The sequence below is a fragment of the Chiloscyllium plagiosum genome, unplaced genomic scaffold (genome assembly GCF_037043375.1).
Source record: "Chiloscyllium plagiosum isolate Xiang-an unplaced genomic scaffold, Cpla_swu_hap1 HiC_scaffold_19, whole genome shotgun sequence".
NCBI lineage: Eukaryota > Metazoa > Chordata > Chondrichthyes > Orectolobiformes > Hemiscylliidae > Chiloscyllium > Chiloscyllium plagiosum.
The window spans coordinates 73560186-73585453 of record NW_028270157.1 but is presented as its reverse complement, the minus strand read 5'-3'; the positions used below and the strand labels follow the sequence as shown (position 1 = coordinate 73585453).

Genomic DNA, 25268 nt, shown 5'->3' with positions numbered 1-25268 from the left:
TGTAAATCCCAGAACTTCTTTCAAGTCGCTGTACTGTGTAACACACCACTCTGCACTGCACTAGGTAGCTGTCTTTATCATAGAATCCCAACAATGTGGAAGCAGGCCATTCAGCCCAACATGTCCATACCAACCTGACAAAGAGCATCCCACCCAGACCCAGCGCCAGCCCCCTACCCTATCCCTGTAACCCTGCAACTCTCATGGCCAATCCACGTAGCCTGCACATCTCTAGACAGATGTTAGGGGTAGATTCTTTACTCAGCGAGTCGTGAGTTCATGGAATGCCTTACCTGTAGCATGGCCAAACTATCTAACCTGCACATCTTTGGACTGTAGGAGGGAACCAGAACACCTGGAGGAAATCCACGCAGACACAGGGAGGATGTGCAGACAGTCACCCAAGGATGGAATCGAATCTGGGTCCCTGGTGGTGTAAGGCAGCAGTGCTAACCACTGAGCCACTACACCACACTGTACTGAATAATTCTCTTCCCTGCGCTCTAATAGGTAACTCTCTTCCTCTCCAATGCACTGTGTACCTCCCTGCTGTGCACAGCCCTTACATAGAACATAGAAGAATACAGCGCAGTACAGGCCCTTTGGCCCTCGATGTTGCGCCGATCCAAGCCCACCTAACCTACACTCGCCCACTATCCTCCATATGCCTATCCAATGCCCGTTTAAATGCCCATAAAGAGGGAGAGTCCACCACTGCTACAGGCAGGGCATTCCATGCACTCACGACTCGCTGAGTAAAGAATCTACCCCTAACATCTGTCCTATACCTACCACCCCTTAATTTAAAGCTATGCCCCCTTGTAATAGCTGAAAATCCCATTCCTCCACAGCACTGTATAACTGCCCTCAGGATTACGGTGGAATGATAGAGTCAAGGTGCTGGAGCTGCCTAGCAGTGGTGACGTGCAGTATATCTTTATCCCTTGATTGTATTTGTTGGTTGGGTGTCAGTGATATTGTATTGACAAGACTTCTACTGAACCCCAAATCAGACTGCATTCAAACCAGCATGTGACATAGTTAAACAGGTTGTAATGTTTCCTTCTCTCTGTGTTATTTTGCTTGTGATGGGTTCTTGCTTTTGCTCCCCACCACCCCCCGACTAAACACCAACCTTCCTTATTGACAGCGACCAAGTCTCTTTGAGGATGAGTATCCTGACCAACAGCCTTACAGCAGACCAGGAGAGATCTCACAACACAGTGCTGGGCCTCAGTGGAAACAGGTAAATATCTGTTTATGACTGTACAGCAGAGCCTATATATACCATTCCGTGTTTAATAGTGCAGTGGTGCTATTGCAGCTATTGCTCACCCTCAGACCATTGGGTCATCTCTGGGTGGACAGGATGTTTCCAAGCATTTTGCTGGCAAGCTGACTGGCAAAGGCTCCATTTTGATGAGGTACATAATAATGAGAGTGCAAGCATTTAATCTGAATATAAAACAATGCATGAACAAGAAACAGGTAAACAGAGGAGTGTACTGGTGTAGGAGAAAATCCCCTTCCCTGTCCACCCACAGCATGGCCACAAAGAGCATAAGGAGCCATGTCTGCCTAAGCTGCAACAGAAACTACCCAGAGTACCTCAGCCTTGACCAAACAGGCTAACTAAGAGCTGAAAATGTGTTGCTGGAACAGCGCAGCAGGTCAGGCAGCATCCAGGGAACAGGAGAATCGACGTTTCGGGCATAAGCCCTTCGTCGATTCTCCTGCTCCTTGGATGCTGCCTGACCTGCTGCGCTTTTCCAGCAACACATTTTCAGCTCTGATCTCCAGCATCTGCAGACCTCACTTTCTCCTCAAGGCTAACTAAGACACAAGGCAGCAAACAGGAGATGACTCAAGCCCCTTCCAGACTGAGGAATACACTTGCCGAGACAGCCTGACAATAGACTTCCTAGCGCTCAATAAGCACAACTGCTCCCAAAGCCCTAAGGGCAGCCTCATTCCTCACACATACTGGAATCCGCAAAGGGTGCTCAGACTGAAAGGCACCAAGGTACCTCACTTGTGGACTAACCACAATGGACACCTGTTGATGCCTGGATGAGAGACATTAACACCTACACTCACACAGAGGATCGGAATCTCCTGACTCAATCACAGACTGATTGCTGCTACCTGATGGCTGATTGTCCTCCCATTGATTGTGTTTTACTCGACTGTTCTTTAATATCCCAATAAAAACTGCCTGTGCCCACTGCTTGGGGAAGAGACCCCTTGATCTGCCTGTACAGACTGTCAGTTCTGTGTCAGCCTAGTCCATTTCTCTTCCAGCAATATCGCCTGTAATACACAGTTTGTCAATTTCACCTGATCCTAGTTTGTGGTCTCTGATTCATTGGGCTGAATTTCTCTGATCAATGGGTATACACAACAGAGACAGGACGTTCGGCCCAATCAGAGACAGGACGTTCGGCCCAATCAGTTCATGTTGGGACTTGGGCTTCACATGAGCCTTCTGCCACCTTTCTCTTGGTTCTTGTCTAATTTGACCATTATAACCCTGTGTTCCCTTCACTCTCATTCACTTGTCCAGCTTCCTTTTAAATACATCGATGCAATTCAATTCAACCAGTCCTTGGGGGAATGACTTCCACATTCTTTGGGAAGAGACATTCCTTCAGAATTGCCGAATGGATTTCTTGGTAGTTATCTTATACTAATGACTCCTTGTCGTAGTGTTCCCCACAAGAGGAAATACTCTCTCTGTATACACTCCATCAAAACCTTTTGTCAATTTAAAACAGTGTGTTAACTCCTTAACCTGAGCCTTCCGTTTTCAAATCAGGAGAGACCAGATTGTCAGTATTTTTCAAATATTTCTGGATTATCCTTGTTAATCTTTGAATCATAGAATCACTACAGTGAGGAAACAGGCCATTTGGCCCAGCAAGTCCACACGGATCCTCTGAAGAGTATCCCACCCAGACCAATTCCCTTACGCTATCCTACCACTCCACATTTCCCCTGACTAATGCACCTAACCTACACACCCCTGAACACTATGGGGCAATTTAGCATGGCCAATTCACCTCCCCTACACATCTTTGGATTGTGGGAGGAAACCAGAGTACCGAGAGGAAACCCACGCAGACACAGGGAGAATGTGCAAACTCCACGCAGTCAGTCACTGAGGCTGGAATCCCTGATGATGTGAGGCAGCAGTGCTAACCACTGAGCCACGGTGCTGCCCCTTTCTCTGCACCCTCTCCAGTGCCTTGATGTCCTTTTATATAACAAGGCAGCCAGAACTATCACAGTACTCTGAGTCATCTGAGCAGCATGCAGTATTGCTTTAGCAGAACTTGCCTATTTGCAGAACTTTGTCTCTGTACAATGAAAACTTACTGCTAGCTTTGTGCCTTCCTTATGATCTTCTTGATCAGTGGCATGGCATTTGGTATTTGGCATATTTGTACTCAGGTCACTTTCTTCCCTCAATGCAACCAGATGCACAGCCCAGGTATCACATGACCTCACTATTCTGTCCACCATGTTACATCACCTGACATTTGTCTGTGTTGAACTTCTTTTGGAAATTGTTGACGTTATGTGAATAAGGCAAAAGTGAGGACTGCAGGTGCTGGAGATCAGAGTTTAGATTAGAGTGGTGCTGGAAAAGCACAGCAGGTCAGGCAACATCTGAGGAGCAGGAAAATTGACATCTCGGGCAAAAGCCCTTCATCAGGAATGAGGCAGGGAGCAGTGTTGAGTACAACCCCTAATTTGGTGTCATTTGCAAACTTAGTCATTGGGTTTTTGATTGCTACAATTGTAGCGGCACGGTGGCACAGTGGTTAGCACTGCTGCCTCACAGCGCCAGAGACCCGGGTTCACTTCCCGCCTCAGGCGACTGACTGTGTGGAGTTTGCACGTTCTCCCCGTGTCTGCGTGGGTTTCCTCCGGGTGCTCCGGTTTCCTCCCACAGTCCAAAGATGTGCAGGTCAGGTGAATTGGCCGTACTAAATTGCCCGTAGTGTTAGGTAAGGGGTAAATGTAGGGGTATGGGTGGGTTCGCTTCGGCGGGTCGGTGTGGACTTGTTGGGCCGAAGGGCCTGTTTCCACACTGTAATGTAATCTAATCTAATCTACAAATCAGCCTTTCTTTCAAAGGTTGGGCTTCAATGTACTTCATATCATAATAAATTTGTGCTTTCATTAGGTTTCAGGCAGAGTTGCTGCATGACAATACTTTCCGAATTTGACAGAGTTGCATTATATCTGCCTTGTGAGTGTTTGATGGGGACAGTGCAGAGAGATCTTTACTCTGTATCTAACCTCATGCTGTTCCTGACCTGGAAGAGTGTTTGACGGTGACAACGTTAAGGGATTCTGGGTGAAAAAATAAAGTATTAACTTTCTGAGGACTGACGTCCTGAAATGGAGGAAATGACCAATAATTGTACTGAAAAGCTGTAATTGTCTGGATTTGTAACTTCTATTCTACAAACTGTAATGTTTTCTTTCTCTCCCTGTATTTCCAAATCAAGCGAAGAGATGTGCTGCCATTGCGAGCTTGTCCCAAGACAGTAATAATGCTTCCTTGGCCTGTTCCTGGGTCATCTCATTGCACACAGGTGACATCACAGTATGGTGTTGCAAGCTTCATGTGTGTAACTCTGGCTGATGTTGGTGATTTCTGACCCCAGTTCACGTCTCCTCTTAACACAATCTTCTATCCACCAGGCTTGGTTTAGGCTTCATTCAGGCATTAATCAGGACTGAGTCAAGTCTCAGAAGGTGGAATATTAACACCAATAACTCTATTCTAATCGGTTCTGTCACAGCTAATCTCTGTGTTTTGTGTCAACAGAGTGATGCATATTAGACATGGACTCCATTCAGCTTTATGATGAGCTTTACCCTGTGCTGTACCTGTCCTAGGATTGTTTGATGAGGATAGTGTCAAGTTGCAGTTTAGAAGTATAGAGAGAGCTAAGAGTAGAGGGAACTTATTTTCCGTTTAAAAGAGTGGAGGAAACTTTACTTTCAGCGTAAAAGAGTAGCGGGTGATTTATCCTGTGTCTATCCTTTATCCTGGGAAAGTTTGATGGGATGTCTGTGGAAAGAGTGCCAATCCTCTACATATGAAGCCATTGCAATCATGAACCTAGTCTCTCTCCACAAATGCTTTGCAATGTATGAGGAAGCAATGTCTGGTTAAGTTCCACTGAGCTGTTAGCTGTAGCACCACAACATGAAAGTATATCTGATTCTTTCATAGCTCCCTACATTGTATTCCTAAACTATTCCTGCCCCTCATATCCTGACATGCCTGTTGTGGGAGTCATGTATCACCTCACTGTTGTGTTGTGGGAGTTGTGTATCACACTCGCTGTTGTGTTGTGGGAGTTGTGTATCACACTCGCTGTTGTGTTGTGGGAGTTGTGTATCACACTCGCTGTAGTGTTGTGGGAGTTGTGTATCACACTCGCTGTTGTGTTGTGGGAGTTGTGTATCACACTCGCTGTAGTGTTGTGGGAGTTGTGTATCACACTCGCTGTTGTGGGAGTTGTGTATCACACTCGCTGTTGTGTTGTGGGAGTTGTGTATCACACGCTGTTGTGGGAGTTGTGTATCACACTCGCTGTTGTGCTGTGGGAGTTGTGTATCACACTCGCTGTTGTGGGAGTTGTGTATCACACTCGCTGTTGTGTTGTGGGAGTTGTGTATCACACTCGCTGTTGTGGGAGTTGTGTATCACACTCGCTGTTGTGCTGTGGGAGTCGTGTATCACACTCACTGTTGTGCTGTGGGAGTTGTGTATCACACTCACTGTTGTGCTGTGGGAGTTGTGTATCACACTCGCTGTTGTGTTGTGTTATGCGAGTTGTGTATCACACTCGCTGTTGTGTTGTGTTATGCGAGTTGTGTATCACACTCGCTGTTGTGTTGTGTTATACGAGTTGTGTATCACACTCACTGTTGTGCTGTGGGAGTCATGTATCACACTCACTGTTGTGTTATGCGAGTTGTGTATCACACTCGCTGTTGTGCTGTGGGAGTCGTGTATCACACTCACTGTTGTGCTGTGGGAGTCATGTATCACACTCACTGTTGTGTTATGCGAGTTGTGTATCACACTCGCTGTTGTGCTGTGGGAGTCGTGTATCACACTCACTGTTGTGTTGTGGGAGTTGTGTATCACACTCGCTGTTGTGTTGTGTTATGCGAGTTATGTATCACACTTGCTGTTGTGTTGTGGGAGTTGTGTATCACACTCGCTGTTGTGGGAGTTGTGTATCACACTCACTGTTGTGCTGTGGGAATTGTGTATCACACTCGCTGTTGTGTTATGCGAGTTGTGTATCACACTCGCTGTTGTGTTGTGTTATGCGAGTTGTGTATCACACTCGCTGTTGTGTTGTGTTATACGAGTTGTGTATCACACTCACTGTTGTGCTGTGGGAGTCATGTATCACACTCACTGTTGTGTTATGCGAGTTGTGTATCACACTCGCTGTTGTGCTGTGGGAGTCGTGTATCACACTCGCTGTTGTGTTGTGGGAGTTGTGTATCACACTCGCTGTTGTGTTGTGTTATGCGAGTTGTGTATCACACTCGCTGTTGTGTTGTGTTATGCGAGTTGTGTATCACACTCGCTGTTGTGTTGTGTTATGCGAGTTGTGTATCACACTCGCTGTTGTGTTGTGTTATGCGAGTTGTGTATCACACTTGCTGTTGTGCTGTGGGAGTTGAGTATCACACTCGCTGTTGTGTTGTGGGAGTTGTGTATCACACTCACTGTTGTGTTGTGTTATGCGAGTTGTGTATCACACTTGCTGTTGTGCTGTGGAAGTCGTGTATCACACTTGCTTTTGTGCTGTGGGAGTTGTGTATCACACTCGCTGTTGTGCTGTTTATTTGACTTCCTATTTGGTTGATCCTGCCTGTTATATAGCCTCACAACTTATCCTCCTGCTATTGAGTAACACTTCCTCAGGTTTCAAAATGTTTTTGCTTTCTACTCCCTTTTCTGAGTGGCCTTCTGTCAAGTACTAAGGGCATAACTTCCACATCTAAACATCCTTGCAACACATTCTGCTGTGTTCTGTACATATGTAGAACCAGACACTGAGATACACATGGGCCATACAGGAGCTGACACAGATTGACAACACAGCCACTGTCACTGAGACACACACACACACCGTACAGAAGCTGTCACTGAGACACACACAGACCGTACAGGAGCTGTCACTGAGACACATATACACCATACAGGAGCTGTCACTGAGACACGCACAGACCATACAGGAGCTGTCACTGAGACACACACAGACCGTACAGGAGCTGACACTGAGACACATACAGACCGTACAGGAGCTGTCACTGAGACACGCACAGACCGTACAGGAGCTGTCACTGAGACACACACACCGTACAGGAGCTGTCACTGAGACACATACACACAGACCGTACAGGAGCTGTCACTGAGACACATATACACCATACAGGAGCTGTCACTGAGACACACACAGACCGTACAGGAGCTGTCACTGAGACACATACAGACCATACAGGAGCTGTCACTGAGACACATATACACCATACAGGAGCTGTCACTGAGACACGCACAGACCATACAGGAGCTGTCACTGAGACACACACAGACCGTACAGGAGCTGACACTGAGACACATACAGACCGTACAGGAGCTGTCACTGAGACACGCACAGACCGTACAGGAGCTGTCACTGAGACACACACACCGTACAGGAGCTGTCACTGAGACACATACACACAGACCGTACAGGAGCTGTCACTGAGACACATACAGACGGTACAGGAGCTGTCACTGAGACACATACAGACCGTACAGGAGCTGTCACTGAGACACACACAGACCGTACAGGAGCTGTCACTGAGACACACACAGACCGTACAGGAGCTGTCACTGAGACACACACACACAGACCGTACAGGAGCTGTCACTGAGACACATACAGACCGTACAGGAGCTCTCACTGAGACACATACAGACCGTACAGGAGCTGTCACTGAGACACATACAGACCGTACAGGAGCTGTCACTGAGACACACACAGACCGTACAGGAGCTGTCACTGAGACACACACAGACCGTACAGGAGCTGTCACTGAGACACACACATACAGACCGTACAGGAGCTGTCACTGAGACACACACACACCGTACAGGAGCTGTCACTGAGACACATACAGACCGTACAGGAGCTCTCACTGAGACACATACAGACCGTACAGGAGCTGTCACTGAGACACATACAGACCGTACAGGAGCTGTCACTGAGACACATACAGACCGTACAGGAGCTGTCACTGAGACACACACAGACCGTACAGGAGCTGTCACTGAGACACACACAGACCGTACAGGAGCTGTCACTGAGACACACACAGACCGTACAGGAGCTCTCACTGAGACACATACAGACCGTACAGGAGCTGTCACTAACACACACACACACACAGGTAGTACAGGAGCTGAACCACCCAGCTTAATTCTTGTATATTTTGCTACAACCTGAAAAATAATCATTCCTTGTTATTTGTTGTTTTCTGTCCTTAATCAATGTTTTAGCTAAGCTGTCACTGACTGTCATATTCCTTTTTCTGTGGTAATGTTGAACAGTGCTTAAAATCCATCTCAGTTTTATCCTCAGCATTCCCTTCAGCGAGCTTCTCTGTTATTTCATTAAACAATTTTTTTTGATTAGTTGAGCATGATCTGCCTTTTACAAATTTGCTTTGTCCCTCCTTCATTAACTAAAATCTCCTGGTGCCTGTTTTTTTATTCTCCAGCTGAATGGTACATTCCTGGTACATTCCTGGTAGCTCAGAAAGTTCATAGCAAGGATATCTACTATCTCCACTGGGACCTCCTTTAGTAACCTAGGATGAAGTCATTGAGAACCAGCCAGTCTAGTTCTCCTCCCTCCCAAATAAGACAGTTACGTACAAATTCATAGTGAAGTGAATTCTTCTCTTTCACCTGTTGGGATACTGTACATGCACTGCAGCTGACACTGAGAAACACCAGCCATTACAGTCACAGGGTTGGCAAGTTGTGATCACTAACATGATTGATACGTTTTGTGAATTCACAGGACTAACATTTGATTTTGCTTCTGAATTTTATTGTGGTTGAGTGGTGGGCATGGGATTGGAGCGGGTCAAGGATGGACTAAATAGGATCCATTCTAGTGATTTTTGAGAAGATTTGTAGCTCAGGTTGATGATAAGTCTGTAAGTTAGCTCGCTGAGCTGGAAGGTTTGTTTTCAGACGTTTTGTCACCGTGACTAGGTAATATCATCAGTGACAGTCTCTGGTGAAGCGGGGGTGGTATGTCCCGCCTCTATTTATAGGTCTTGGTTTCTTGGAAACATGAAACCAATTTACACTCCAGCAAGTTCTGTCCAACAGCACTAATGATTGTTTTTGTGATCTTTAGTTAAGGGATAAATATTAGGCAGGACAATGGGCAGAATACCTGTGTTTTGGACACTGCCTTTTGTGATCCTCTGAGAGGACAGGCAGGTGTCTGGTTCATGTCTCCAGAGAAACACAGCACCTCTGACAGTGCCACATTCTCTCAGCCTGGATTTTGGGATCTCTGGATTGAGAATTGAACCCACACCCAGATGTGAGGCAACTATCAACTCCATCAGGCAGACACATAGGAAACAGGAGGCAGTGTGTGAGAATTTGTGACAATGGTTGAAGGGATGGGGGCCTAATGTAGGAGGTGATCTAAATAGCAAGGGGATACTGGGGCAGTCATTGAAAAGGACTTTGAGGTGTGCCTGAACATGACTCCAGTAACAAAATCTCTCCTTTTAGCAATCGTTGAAGAAGAAGGAGTTCCCCTCACAGTTTGGAGGCAGTGACGTTTGCTATTTTTGTGGCAAGCGAGTTTATGTGATGGAGCGTCTGAGTGCTGAAGGGAAGTTCTTTCACCGTGGCTGCTTCAAATGTGCGCACTGTGGTGTAACACTCCGACTTGCCAGTTACGCCTATAATCCAGAAAATGGTAAGCTCACATCCACATACACACCATGCATGAAAACCCGTCCATCCAAACAGCACTCCACAACCAAATCACTGTTTGAAATTCACTCCATCCGTATCAAACCTAACCCCATCATCCCCCCCCCATCTTAAACACACCTCATTAGAACCACATCCTAAGACCAGCATATCAAAAAGCCCCCAGCCTAAACCCACCCGTCAAAACCCCCCGTCCTAAACACACCCCATCAAAAACCCCCATCAAATCTCCCGAGCCTAAACTCACCCCATCAAACCCCCCCCATCCTAAACCCCCATCAAACCCCCATCCTAAACTCACCCCGTCACACACCACCATCCTAAACTCACCTCATCAAAAACCCCCATCCTAAACCCACCCCATCAAACCCCCATCCTAAACTCACCCCATCAACCCCCTCCATCCTAAACACCCCCATCCTAAACTCACCCCGTCACATCCCCCATCAAACCCCCCATCCTAAACTCTCACCATCAAACACCCCCGTCCTAAACTCACCCCATCAAACCCCCCCATCCTAAACTCACCCCATCAAACCCCCCCAGCCTAAACTCACCCCATCAAACCCCCCCAGCCTAAACTCTCACCATCAAACACCTCCGTCCTAAACTCACCCCATCAAACCTGCTCATTCTAAACTCACCCCATCCTAAACGCACCCCGTCAACCCCCCCAGCCTAAACACCCCCCACCTTAAACTCACCCCATCAACACCCCCCTGCCTAAACGCCCCCCACCCTAAACTCACCCCATCACATACCCCCAGCCTAAAACCCCCCATCCTAAACTCACCCCATCAAACCCCTCCATCCTAAACCCACCCCGCCAATCCCCCCAGCCTAAACCCACCCCATCAACCTCCCCCAGCCTAAGCCCCCCCACCCTATACTCACCCCGTCAAACCCCCCCATCCTAAACTCACCCCATCAAACCCCTCCATCCTAAACCCACCACGCCAACCCCCCCAGCCTAAACCCACCCCATCAAACCCCTCATCCTAAACTCACCCCGTCAACACCCCCAGCCTAAAACCCCCCCAACCTAAACTCTCCCCATCCTAAACTCTCCCAATCAAACCCCCCCATTCTAAACTCACCCCGTCAAACCCCCCATCCTAAACTCACCCTGTCAAACCCCCCCAGCCTAAACACACCCCATCAAACCCCTCCATCCTAAACTCACCCCGTCAAAACCCCCATCTTAAACTCACCCCTCAAACCCCCCCCATCCTAAACTCACCCCATCAAACCCCTCCATCCTAAACCCACCCCGCCAACACCCCATCCTAAACCCACCCCGCCAACACCCCAGCCTAAACCCACCCCATCAAACCCCTCCATCCAAAACTCAACCCGCCAACCCCCCCCAACCTAAACCCCCCCAGCCTAAACCCTCCAACCTAAACTCACCCTGTCAACCCCCCCAACCTAAACTCACCCCATTAAACCCCCCATCCTAAATTCACCCTGTTAACACCCCCAGCCTAAAACCCCCCATCCTAAATTCACCCTGTCAACCCCCCAACCTAAACCCCCCCATCCTAAACTCTCCCCATCAAATCCTCCCATCCTAAACTCACCCTGTCAACCCCCCCAAGCCTAAAACCCCATACAAAACTCTCCCCATCAAACCCCCCCATCCTAAACTCACCCCATCAACCCCCTCAGCCTAAATCTCCCCACCCTAAACTCACCCCATCAAACCCCCCCATCCTAAACTCACCCCGTCAACACCCTCAGCCTAAACCTCCCCATCCTAAACTCACCCTGTCAAACTCCCAGCCTAAAAACCCCATCCAAAACTCACACCGTCAAACTCCCCCAACCTAAACTCACCCTGTCAAGCCCCCCATCCTAAACACACCCCATCAAAAACCCCCGTCAAATCCCCCATCCTAAACTCACCCCGTCACACCCCACCATCCTAAACTCACCCCGTCACACCCCACCATCCTAAACTCACCTCATCAAACCCCCCCATCCTAAACTCACCCTGTCAAACCCCCCCATCCTAAACTCACCCCGTCAATAACCCCCATCCTAAACCCACCCCGTCAAACACCCCCATCCTAAACTCACCCCGTCAAACACCCCCATCCTAAACCCACCCCATCAAACCACCCCATCCTAAACTCACCCCATCAAACCCCCCCATCCTAAACACCCCCGTCTAAACCCACCCCATCAAACCCCTCCATCCTAAACCCACCCCGCCAACACCCCCAGCCTAAACCCACCCCATCAAACCCCCCCCATCCTAAACTCACCCCATCAACCCCCCCAGCCTAAATCTCCCCACCCCAGACCTCCCCACCCTAAACTCACCCATCAAACCCCCCATCCTAAACTCACCCCGTCAACACCCCCATCCTAACCCCCCCCATCCTAAACCCCCCCATCCTAAACTCTCCCCATCAAAACCCCCCCCATCCTAAACTCACCCCGTCAAACCCACCCCATCCTAAACGCTCCCCATCAAAACCCCCCCATCCTAAATTCACCCCATCAAACTCCCACCATCCTAAACCCATCCCGCCAATCCCCACAGCCTAAACCCACCCCATCAAACCCCCCCATCCTAAACTCACCCGTCAACACCCCCAGCCTAAACCCCCCCATCCTAAACCCACCCCATCAACCCGCCCAGTCTAAACGCCAGCCACCCTAAACTCACCCCGTCACACACCGCCAGCCTAAAACCCCCCCATCCTAAACTCACCCCATCAAACTCCTCCATCCAAAACCCATCCCGCCAATCCCCCCAGCCTAAACCCACCCCATCAAACCCCCCCATCCTAAACTCACCCGTCAACACCCCCAGCCTAAAACTCCCCCATCCTAAAACACCCCCATCCTCAACCCTCCCACCCTAAACTCTCCCCATCAAAACGTCTCCAGCCTAAACCCACCCCGTCAAGTCCCCCCATCCTAAACTCATCCTGTCAACCCTCCAAAGCCTAAAAACCCCATACAAAACTCACCCCATCAAACCCCTTCATTCTAAACTCACCCCATCAACCCCTCCACCCTAAACTCACCCCGTCACAACCCCCAACCTAAACCCCCCGTCAGACCCCCCCACCCTAAACTCACCCCATCAACCCCCCCCAGTCTAAATGCCCCCCACCCTAAACTCACCCCGTCAACCCCCCAGCCTCAACGCCCCCCACCCTAAACTCACCCCGTCACACACCCCCAGCCTAAATGACCCCCACCCTACACTCACCCTGTCACACACCCCCAGCCTAAAATCCCCCCCACCCTAAACTCACCCCGTCAACCCCCCCCAGCCTAAATGACCCCCACCCTACACTCACCCTGTCACACACCCCCAGCCTAAAACCCCCCATCCTAAACTCACCTCAACAAACCTCCCCATCCTAAACTCACCCCATCAAAACCCCCCCCAGTCTAAACCCACCCTATCACACTCCTATCCTAAATCCACCCTATCAAAACCCCATCCTAATCTCACCCCATCAAACCCCCACTATTCTGAACTCACCCCATCAAACCCCCACTATTCTGAACTCACCCCATCAAAACCCCCCATTTTAAACCCACTCCATCACAACCCCCATCCCGTCAACCCCCCCCCATCCTAAACCCATCCCATCAAACCACCTTTTATTTGATTGATGTTTCCTATTCCTGTGCAATAAATGTTTCCCAATCAATACCTTCCCAGTTACTCTACCGTTGGTGATGCTTCTTACTACAGGCTGATGGTTTTGCAGTTACTCTGTTGTTGTTACAGTGCAGTGGATATATCCTGGTTCCTCTGCTATAACTGTTTCAGGATGCCATATGGGTGAGTGTTCATGGTCACTCTCTGGTGAATTCTTGCTCTTGTTTAACCAAAGCTGTTATTTTGCAGGAAAATTCTACTGTAAGCCTCATTATCGACTGGCAGGGAGGGAGGCAAGAAAAAGATCAGCAACTCCTCCAGCACAAGCCCAGGTATCATCCTACATTAGGGAGCTTGGTGGTGTACAGGGGGGAAAGGGTTTGGGGTGAGTGGGTTCATCCACTGAGTTTCAAACATTGAGGCAGTATGCTTTTATACAGATATAAAAGCATCACTTTTTAAACACTTGGATTTTTAAGTTTTGTATTCATGCCATGTGGGTTTTTCTTTGTGTGTGAAGGCTTTAATGACTAACTTCGAGGTATTTCTGCAGCCATTGTGATTTCTTTTCAAACAACTTGCTTTAGAGGTAGTTCTCTGTATGTTCTATAATACACAAACGAGCAAGGTAACCAATTGGGTATCAGGGTTTCTGGGAGAAATTTCTGGACTTGGTTCTTTTTTTGGAATTAGGAGAAACACCCAGAATTTGAAAATACCGTTTTTTTAATTTTAGTTTCAGTTTGGAGCAGTTCTGCAAAAGTCCTTGGATGAAGATCAAGTGTAAAACTGGACTTCTGAGAAAGGGAGACGATAGTAAAAATAAGTTATCTTAGAGCAAGGAGTTTAATTTTCTGATTTATGTAAACAATTTAGAGATGGCTATTGAGTGCTGAATCTGCAAATTTGCCACTGCCTAGGTCAAATAATGAATTGTGAAGATGATGCTGAACGACAGCTGAGGGACATTGACACCTTGGCCAAATGGCAGATGGTTTCAATGCAGAGAAATGTGAAGTATTGAATTTTGGTAGAACAAACATGGAGAGTAATTCTCGACTCAATGGTTCACCTATGAGAGACAGATTCCACAGTAGGTATTGAGAGAGAGATTGGATATATATTTGAAAGTGATGAAGTTCGAGGACTACAGAAATAGGGCTGGAGAGTGGGATTAGCTGGATAGCTCATTCAGGAGCCAGTACAGGCACAATGGGTGAAATGGCCTCTTTCAGTGCTGTAAAAATGTATATTTCTATGATTCCTAATAGTTCCAGACCAGAAGTATTTGAATAAATCCCTAAAGAATTTATTTGAAGCTGAGAATATTTAACACGGGTATTTGAAAGCTCTAGGAAAAAGCCCTCAGATTTTCCTGACTGGGACCGAAAGTCACAGCTAAATTAAACCTACCCAGGTTTTAGGGATGGGTTTCTCTAGTTTCAGTACTGTACCTGGGTGCTTTCAATATCTTCCCAAAGTTGTTGTATGCGTCCTGTTCTGTACAGTCAGTATGTTCATGGTACTGTTGTGTACAATAAAGTGGCTTCACTGTCCTGTTACGTGCAGTCAGTAGGTTGTCTCTCAAATTGTTTAGAGTTAGTAAACAGTCTGTGTGTTTACTGTCCATCTGTGCAGTCACTGTGTTGCCTTTCCTGTTATGTACAGTCATTGTGTCTTCAGCACTGTCAGTGTAGTCAGTTCACTGGCATGTTGTGTGCATTCTGAATCCTGCTGGCTATTCAGTCCATTGCGCCTGTCCTGCCATTGAACACGATCTGACTGATGAAACACTTCAATGTCTTTTACCCACCCCATCCCTCAGACTCTGTACGCTGTTGGAATCAGAAATCTCTATTTTAAATATATTTGAAGACTGAGCTTTCACAGCCCTTTGTGGTAGAGAGTTCTGAAGGCTCACAAACCTGCGTAAAAACATTTCTCCTCATCACTGACTTAGGTAGCATACCCTTACTTTTAAATTGTGACCCCTGGTTCCAGAAACCCCAACCAGAGGAAAGATCTTACCTTCTTATACCTACTATATATTAAGTATTTTGTAAGTTTCAATAAGGTCACCTGTCATTGTTCAAAACTCAAGAGAATGTGGGCCCTGTTTGACTAACTTCTCTACATTGAACTGTCCTGTCATCCCAAAAACACGTCTGGTGAACTTTCCCTCTCTGACAATAGTGTTCTTCCTTGGATAAGGAGATTAAAACTGCATACAGTACTCCAGGTGTGGTCTAACCACTTCCTATCAAGTGAAGCCGGACTTCAGTACTCCTGTACTCAAATCCTCTTGTGATAAGACCTAATTCCTAATGGCTTGCAGCATTTACATGTCAGTCTTCAGTGACTGACTTATCAATAAGGACGTCTAATACTTTACAACTTTTGTACATTCATTTCTCCTGTCACAGTAGATAACGTCGCATTTTTCCACTTTATGTTCCATCTGCCAAGTTGTTGCCCAATCACGAAGCCTGCCCAAGTCCTCCTGAAGTTGTCATCTTCCTCAGTACTCATTCCTGTTTAGATTAGATTAGATTCCCTACAGTGTGGAAACAGGCCCTTCGGCCCAACAAGTCCACATCGACCCTCTGAAGAGTAACCCACCCAGACCCATTTCCCTCTGACTAATGCACCTAACACTACGGGCAATTTAGCATGGCCAATTCACCTGACCTGCACATCTTTGGACTGTGGGAGGAAACCGGAGCACCCGGAGGAAACCCACACAGACACGGGGAGAATGTGCAAACTCCACACAGACAGTCACCCGAGGCGAGAATCGAACCTGGGACCCTGGTGCAGGTGGGACTTGAACTCGGGTTTCTCGGTCCCGGGGTAGGACACTACCCTTGTGCTGCAAGAAGGCACTTGATCTCCAGTTCCAAATCATTGATATATGTTGTGCACAGCTGAGATCCAAGGCTGCCAACATGAGAAACACCTATTTGTCTATTTTCTGTCTCTTAGCCAATCATTAATCCACACCAATACATCACGTTCTTTCCCATGTGCTTTTATTTTTTGAACCAGCCTCCTGTTTATCAATTTTGTAGTTGAATCTTCGAAAAACTCCAAGTTCACCAGACATGATTTTCCATTTGCAAATTTGTACTATATCCAATCAGATTAATGATATCCAAGTGTCCTTTATAATAAATTGCAGCAGTTTCCCTACTACTGATATAAGGCTATTAATCTTGGAGTCCCATGTTTTTTTGACTCACTCCTCTCTAAAATAATGGGCTGACATTTGCTACCTTCTAATCAGTAGAAATCACTCCAGAATCGATAGAATTTTAGAAGATAATCACCAATGCATCAACTACCTCTGTAGCCACCTCCTTCAGCACTATGAGATGTAGACCATCAGGTCCTGGAGATTTATCAACTTTCAACCCTATTAAATTCACCAGTATAATCTTCTTACTAATTTCCTCCAACTCCCCATTCTCACTAGTCACTTGGATCTCTCATTCTGAGAGTTTACCTCTATCTTTTGTCATTAAAGTCAGTCAGTGGGTTCCCTGTCCTGGTGTGTACGAGTCAGTGATTTCCATTTGCTTCTGTGCACAGTTGGTCTGTCCCCTGTTCTGGTGTGTATAGTTCATCAGTTCTCTATACTGCTATGTATAATCAGTCTGTCTCCTGTGGTGCTATGTATAATCAGTCTGTCTCCTGTGGTGCTATGTATAATCAGTCTGTCTCCTGTGGTGCTATGTATAATCAGTCTGTCTCCTGTGGTGCTATGTATAATCAGTCTGTCTCCAGTGGTGCTGTGTATAGTTAGTCTATCTCCTGTATTGCTGCGTACTGTTGGTCTATCCCCTGTACTACTATGTACAGTCAGTCTCCTGTTCTGCTGTTACAGTCTGTCTCTCCCCTGTACTACTATGTACAGTTGGTTTGTCCCCTGTGTTGCTGTGTACAACTGGTCTTTTCTGTATGGTCCAGTTGATAGTCCATGTTGAATACTCCCTTTTCTCACCTTTTCTTCCTTTTGCTTTTTGTTTTGTCTAGGAGAAGGTTTCTCCTCCCCCGCTGCCAACCATGAACCCGGTTGAAGCGCCGGACTCCAAGATGCACTACACAGACGAAGCTGCAGGTAGATGTTGTGCTCTGCTTGACAACGATTGGATTCCTTGCCCAATGAAGGGCAGCATTGCTAGGCTGTGCATTGAAATGAACCGATGGATTTACGAGGCAGGCAGCTCAACAGATTCCGAAAGCTAAGAAGGGAATCAGCAGGAGAACCTCATACTCCCACTCCCTGTCCTCTACTGTCTCTGGTGTTGTGTGAGGGAGTCTGTGAGGAGATTCACAGGCCAGAAGATTAGAATCCCCAGTGCTGTAACTGAGACACAGGCTTGCTGCTGGGGATGAACCTCTGGTTTTCAGTCTCTCTCTGCCTCATTGCTGCTATAAACGCCCTCAGGACTGAGCCCTCATAGTCCCCCCTGCCTCGCAGTTCCACCTGATTCACAATCTTTTCCCAAATTCACCCAAATTATGCTTCCCTGATAAACGCAAAAACAACTTTGAGCATTGTCTCTGCTCTGCAACTGTGATAACTGCACAAATAAATCTGCTACCGCCACTTTGCCTGTGCCTGGATATTTTAGCTAGCACCAACTTCCAGCAAGGTTCCACCAGCAGATGGTTAACTGGTCCAGATCTTCCAGTATCTGGATAGTCAGAGATTGGGTATACTCCACCCCTTCCCATTTCCCAAAATGTACATTGGGATCCCTCTCAATTTCTGGGGAATTGTTAAGGAAGTTGAAACATCAAGTGAGTGAGTACTGGGCATCCAGAAATGTTTATAAAATTCCGGGCTGTCAGAGATATCTGAGGTTGCTGACTCACTGACAGATCATTAGCCAGGGAATGTTAGACCGGTCAGCTCCTGAATCTGTCCAATTTGACTACCCACTGACCCATGCTACTACAGCAACTTACCCCTGACTCTCACTTCCCTCTAGCCCACCAACTGTCCAAAGCCTCACACCTACCACTGCCCAGTATCAACTGGCACCAATCCCGTCACCCGCCTACCTCATCACCCTATCCTCTCACCCAACTCATCACCCTATCCCCTCATATACCTCATCACCCGACCCCCTCAGCCACCTCACCGCCCAACCTCCTCACCCATCTCGTTACTCAGCCGTCTCACTCACCCACCTGCCTGCCTCTTCACCACTTACCCACCTTCAGCACCCACTGACCGTACTTTCTCCCAATAGCTTGTCAAAGACACTGTGGGCCGTTTCAATGGTGTTTGCTTCCTTGGATATCACAGCTGGTGCTGTAAAACGTGAATGTGGCTTCCATGGGAGTTTCCTGGGCTCTTTTGTCTCAGATTTCTGAGCTCCGTAAGATCTGCAGGACTGTTCATCGAAAGCATGGCCCAAAAAATAGCATGGGTGTATAATGTTTTGACTGATCTGGGTTGAACATAGGGGTCTCAGAATCATCGAGGTCTACTGTACTGAAAAAGGCCTTTCAGCCCATTGAGTCTTAACCACTCAAAAACAACTGATTTTGACTCCAGCCTTGGGCTGTGTGGAATGTGCATGTTCTCCCTGCGTCTGTATGGGTTTCCACAGGGTGCAAAGGTCTAACAATGTGCAGGGTTAGGTAGACTGGCCATGCTAAATTACCGTTAGTGTTCAGGGATGTGCAGGCACGGTGGGTTAGTCATGGGAAATGCGCGATTACAAGGAAGGGGTGTGGGCTAGATGTGGTGAGGCTGGGCTGGACGCATTTTGGAGAGGTAGTGCTGACTCGATGGGCCAAATGGCCCCTGTTTGCACTATAGGGATTCTGTGAACCAGCTAACCTAATCCCATTTTCCAACACTTGGCTCGTGGCCTTGGCATTACATCGAAGTACATCTTAAATGTATAAGGGTTTTGCCTCGACCACCCTCACAAGTAGTGAGTTCCAGTTTCTCAGCAGCATCATGTATTCCCTTGCCTTGTTTGTACTGTATCACCTCATGTGTACAGATTGAATTCCATTTGCCATTGATCAGCCCATCTGACCCACTCTTCAAGATCCTGTTGTCATCTAAGACTATTGTCCTCACTGTTTACCAGCCCATCAATTTTTATATCATCTGCAAATTTACTGATCAACCCTCCTATGTTCAATGTAAATCATTTATGTCAACCACAAACACCAAGGATCCCAACAATGAACTCTTTGGAACCCAACTGAGCACAAACCTCCAGGTAAAACACTCCCCTCAACCATCACTCTCTGCTTCCTGATACTCAGAAAAATTGTGGATCCAATTTGCTGGATTTCCTTAGATCCCATGGGTTTTTACCTTTGCTATAGTCTCCCATACGGGACCTTATCAAATGCCTTGCTGAAGTCCAAATAGAGTATATCAAAAGTATTGCCTTAATCTGCTCACCTGGTCACCTCTTTGAAAAATTCAATCAAGTTGGTCAGACATGACCTCCTCGTGAATAAACTATGCTGATTAATCCCTGCTTCTCCAAATGTAGATTAATTCTGTCCCTCAGAATTGCTTTCAATAGCTTCCCCACCAGAGGTTCAACTGAGTGGCCTGTCGTTTCTTGAACTCCGGATTCTGACACAGATTAGAAGATTTGCAACAGTAATTAATTCATGACTGTTTTCACACCAGCACAATGTGAATCCAAATCAACAATTAATCCCAGTGAGGATGGAGCTGCAAGGGTGAGGCAGCTCAATTCAGGTTAATCCATAGACACAAATGTTAAAGTAGTGAGTTATTGCACTCAGATCAAGATCCAGTGTCATGGTGATGAAGGAGGGTCCAGTGAGCAGAGATTTTGGATCTAGTAGCACAATTGGGATAAACTAACCTGGTAACTGATGGCTGATTAGTGATTCAGTATCACAATAACTGATGGCGATCCAATCAATTAGGCATCCATTGGGGTGCAGTGACATAGGGATGGATGAGGATTCGGTTGTGTTGCAGGCACCAAATTTAATCCAGTTAAATATAACCAATTGCAATCCAATGAGAGGGTGGCAAATGGGGATCCAGCAATGTGGTGGCTGGTGGAGGTCCAATGGCACAGTGACCATTCCAGATCCAGTCACACATACACATTGGTGAGTATCCTGAGAGATAGCATTTGTTGGAAATTAAGCAACACGGTGATTGTTGGTGATCTACTGACAATGCAACCGGCAATGCGACGTACAGAGACGTAAGTAAAGGAATCCAGTGAGATGTTGACCAATAGAAATCCATGATGCAACAAACGGAGACAATTCAATGACACATCAATGACCGGGGACCCAACAACACAGTGACTTCATGGTGATCAAATGATATGGAGATTGATGGTGATCTTGTGAAATTGTGACTGTTGATCCATGATAACTGACATTGAGACAGTGACCAGCAATCCAGTGATTTGGTCACTAGTGATCAAGTGGCATGGTGACAGTTATCCAGTGAGCTGGTGACTGGTGATGATCTAGTCACTAATTAGTGATCCAATAACACAATGACTGGTAGTGATCCAGTAACATAGTGACTGATGAGTACAGCGGCGTGGTGATCCACTGACTGATGGTTAAATTGACATTGGGACTGATTGAAATTCAGTAACATAGCAGCAAATTAATGCCCTATTCACAATCCATTGAGTACGTGTACAACAGGTCAGAATGAATCTGTGTGGAAGCTGACACCAGCGATTTATGTATCACGCTCACTCCTATCAGCACGTAGTGGAGGCAGCAGAGAGGAAGCCAACCACATTTGCTTAGAGAAGAAGAGAGACTGAGAAAAATGACAATGTCTTGAAAGCAACAGCCAGGTCAGCATACACCAAAGTGTAATGGATCAATGACTATGCAATTAAAGAAGAATTATAGAATGATCTGTAAATACTGGCAATGTTAAAAGCATTATTTTACTGTAAGTTTGCAAACTGGTTTTGTTGAAAGGACAAAAAGGGTACGTTAAGAGAAAAGGCAGAGAGTGATTTAGAGAAGAGAGAAGGACAGATAAAGAACAATAGAAGAGTGAAGGAGGGAGAGAATGATCAGGTTAGAGGGAGAGAGAGAAAGAATGATCAGGGAAGGGTGATGGTGCAAGAGAATTGGAGATTGGAGAAAAGGGAGAGAGAGAATAATCATAAAAAAGGGACAGAGAGAGTGTCCTAGAAGAGAGAGGGATAGAGAGAATATTTGGAGAAAGAAAGGGGAAGAGAGAGAGAGAAATTGATCAAAAAAAAATGAAAGTTATCAGACTAATGCAGGATGTTCTGATTTGCTTGCTGGACAAGAGATGTGTGTGTTTGCTCTTTTGCTGCAGGGAGATGGTTTAGCTGTTGGTATGGCTGCGTGATTACTTGTCTTATTTCATACGATTTCTTTCATCGTTTCTGCCTTTAGAAGAAAGATCTCCGACAGGCAGATCACTGTCCTACAGTGCTCAGCATTTGTATGTCAGGCTTAGCTGAATGTGAAACCTGACCTTATGCCAGTAAGCAGTGTGTGTGTGAAAGCTGTTTCTCAGTGTCCAGGCTGCTGGGCTTTAATAGAATTTTCACAAGGTTGTGTGAGAGACTCCAAGCTCTTCAAATGCCACCGGGGGAAACAGTGAGTAATCCCATAACCCAAAGGGGTTTTGATAAGACGAGGAACAATGCAAAGTAAGGAAACTACAGAGAGGGAGAGGAGGGGTGTCAGGAAGGGTTTGGGAGGGAATGTAAGAAGGGGAAAAGAAAGGGTTGTACTTTCAAAGCAACTTCTCCAATTCAGAATGCCCAAGCAGGGACATACAACTCTGTTAGCCTGAGGTGGGCCATTGGGAAAGTGCAGGAAATGGAAATAATTCTGGAAGAAGCTTAATTCCATGAGAAACCACGACCCTGGAACCTAGTCCCCTATTTAATATGATCATGGCTATCTCATCTTGGCCTCAACTACATTTTCCTGCCTGCTCTCTATAACCTTTCAACCTGTGAATAATTAAAAATCTCTTCCTTAAATTTATTCAGTGTCGCAGCATCCACCACACTCTGGGTAGTGTATTCCACAGGTTCACAACTCTTTGAGAGAAGTAATTCCTCCCCATCTCTGTTTTAAATCTGCCACCACCTATCCTAAAACTGTGACGACTCCTTGCCCCACAACTGCTCTGCTTCTACTTTGTCGTATCCCCTTTAGGATCTTATGTAGCCCAATTAGATTGCCTCTCATTCTTCTAAACTCTAAAAAGCATAGACCTAAATTGCTGAATCGCTCTTCATAAAATAAACCTTTCATCTCTGGAATTAATCTTGTGGAACCTCTTTGAACTGCCTCCGGTGCGGTTATCCCCTTCCACAAGTAAGGGGACCAGAACTGCATACCACCTGAGGTGGTCTCACTAATCCTTTGTTGCAACAGCACTTCCCTACTTTGATACGATAATCATTTAGCAATAAATGCCAAATTCCATTTGCCCTCCTTATTCCCTGCTGGTCCTGCATACCAGCTTCCTGTAACTCAAATGTAAGAATATGCAATCAAAGTCAACATGCAGTTCTGGAAAAGAAATCATTACTTACAAATTTCTTACCTTTGTAGTTACAAAAACGCTATCGCAAGGTGTCCAATAGGAGCACTATACCTGTATTTAAGTAAAAGATTAAAATACAGGTATGGCTCATGGAGTTGGGCCTAATCATGGGCATTGGAGCAGCTAAAGAACAGCAAACAAAGGCTGAGCAAAAATGGGCTGATTTTAAGTTAGCACTTAAGTATAGCAAAGCAATTCAAAAGGTAGCTGTCATGTTGGCCTTTATTGCATGGAGAATTAGAGTGCAGGAATAGGGAAGGCTTATTGCTGTTATACAATTAACAAGAGGCTGAATAAACTGGGATGATATTGGAGTTCAAGAGGTGATCGCAATGAAGCAACTTGGATTCTGAAGGGGATTGGTGGGTTTGATACTGAAAGGTATTTCCCCCATACTGAGGAATTTTGAACAAAAGACTCACAATCAGGGGTCAATCAGATTGTTGTGGAAGCTCCATCATTGATTATATTCAAGATGAGATTTTTGGTCGCTGCTGTGTTCTCTTATTCAGCTGGAACCCTCTGTCTTCCCTCCTCCTGTTGCTTTCCTAATTCTGTTAATCCAAGACAGCCACCTTTAATGTCACCAGATGTTTAACTGTGTGTGATCTTTGTCATCTCTTCACCTGACCCACTGTATAGAGGTTTGTCTTCTTGTTCCAGTGGCGTTTACTGATGCCCTGGCAGAGCCATGCCAGGCAAAGCGAATACGAAGCACTCCCGAGAGGATTGAGTTGGAAAATATCCGGGTTTCACTGGAGCGTGAGGAAGATCTCCAGGAGGTACCTGAGGAGACACTTGCAGAACACAACCTGAGCAGTGCATTTCAGCAAATCAGCCAGGAGCCAGACAGCAGGTCAGTGTGCGTGGGGGGAGGGGGGTGGCAACTTGTATGGGGCAGGGGCAGAAAGAGTATTGGGGGGGGAGCAAATTGTGTGTGGGGGGGGAGGTAGGGAAGTGTATTGTGGGGTTTTGAGACAAGTGTGGGAGCGCAGAGACTCCATGGGAGCAACGTCTGGTGGGGTGGAACAGCGACTACATGTCGGAAGCACAGAGGCCGTGTTAGGCCAGGTGTAAACAGTGTGGATGAGGGAAACAGAGAAGTGGTGGGGGGGGGGTGGGTGGTAGGCAGCATATGTGTGAGGGTGTTAGGGGCAAAGAGTGTGTAGGGGAGACTGAGAGTGTGAGGTGAGTGGAGAGTGTGTTTGGGGTGGAGGATCAATATTGGTAGATTGGGATGATTGGCATCATTTGGTGAGAGTATGGGATCGGGTTGTCAGGGAGAGGGTAGGTGTTTATAAGAGAACGGGTGTCGGGGATGCAGGGCCAAGGGAAGTGTAGGCTCCAAGAGAGAGAGAAGTGTGGTTGTCACGGGAAGACAGAGAGAGGAGCATGTCAGGGGAGAGAGAGGAGCATGTCAGGGGAGAGAGAGGAGCATGTCAGGGGAGAGAGAGGAGCATGTCAGGGGAGAGAGAGGAGCATGTCAGGAGAGGGGTAGTGTTGATGCTGAGGCGGGAGGGGGGTTGTGGGTGACAGGACACAGGTTGGGGAGTGCTTTGGGAGTGGGAGAGGAGTGTCGGGAGGGGGAGTGTGGGTGACAGGGGAGGAGAGTGAGAGGGGAGGGCAGTGTTGGATTAGGCAGAGGGTCAGTGTTGGGGCAAGCTGCTGGGGGAGGGGGTGTGTAGGTGCAAGGGGTAGCATTATCCACACTTCTGATGTGTGTTTATGAGCTCTCAGCCTTACTGACTTAATCAGCTACTAGTCAATTAATGCCTTCACGTAATAATCTCCTCATTTTCTAACCTCTCCCAGATCCATTCCTTCTCCATCTCCCTAACTTCCTCCAACTCCACAATCTCTGAGATATCTGTGATCCCATTTCTCTGACCTTGAGTCTTCCTGATTTTAATCACTCCTCCATTTCTGGTTGAGCCTGCAATCACATATCCAAAGATTCACAACCATTTCAATGAAGACATTTCCAC

At 46.8% G+C, this 25268-nt stretch overlaps 1 protein-coding gene across 6 annotated transcripts in view; it reads left to right on the top strand.

Moving 5' to 3' along the window:
• LOC122562959 (F-actin-monooxygenase MICAL3-like) overlaps window positions 1-25268 on the top strand; it is a 587087-nt gene that overhangs the window by 347364 nt on the left and 214455 nt on the right. For 5 of the 6 annotated variants that reach the window (XM_087997540.1, XM_087997538.1, XM_087997535.1 and 2 more), the window contains exons 17-22: window positions 1151-1246; window positions 4518-4604; window positions 9851-10040; window positions 13935-14017; window positions 17718-17802; window positions 23947-24139. In XM_087997540.1, the coding sequence (XP_087853666.1) occupies window positions 1151-1246; window positions 4518-4604; window positions 9851-10040; window positions 13935-14017; window positions 17718-17802; window positions 23947-24139 (734 nt within the window). The remainder of the gene's footprint in view (window positions 1-1150; window positions 1247-4517; window positions 4605-9850; window positions 10041-13934; window positions 14018-17717; window positions 17803-23946; window positions 24140-25268) is intronic. The other variant, XM_087997541.1, reaches the window with a different exon arrangement.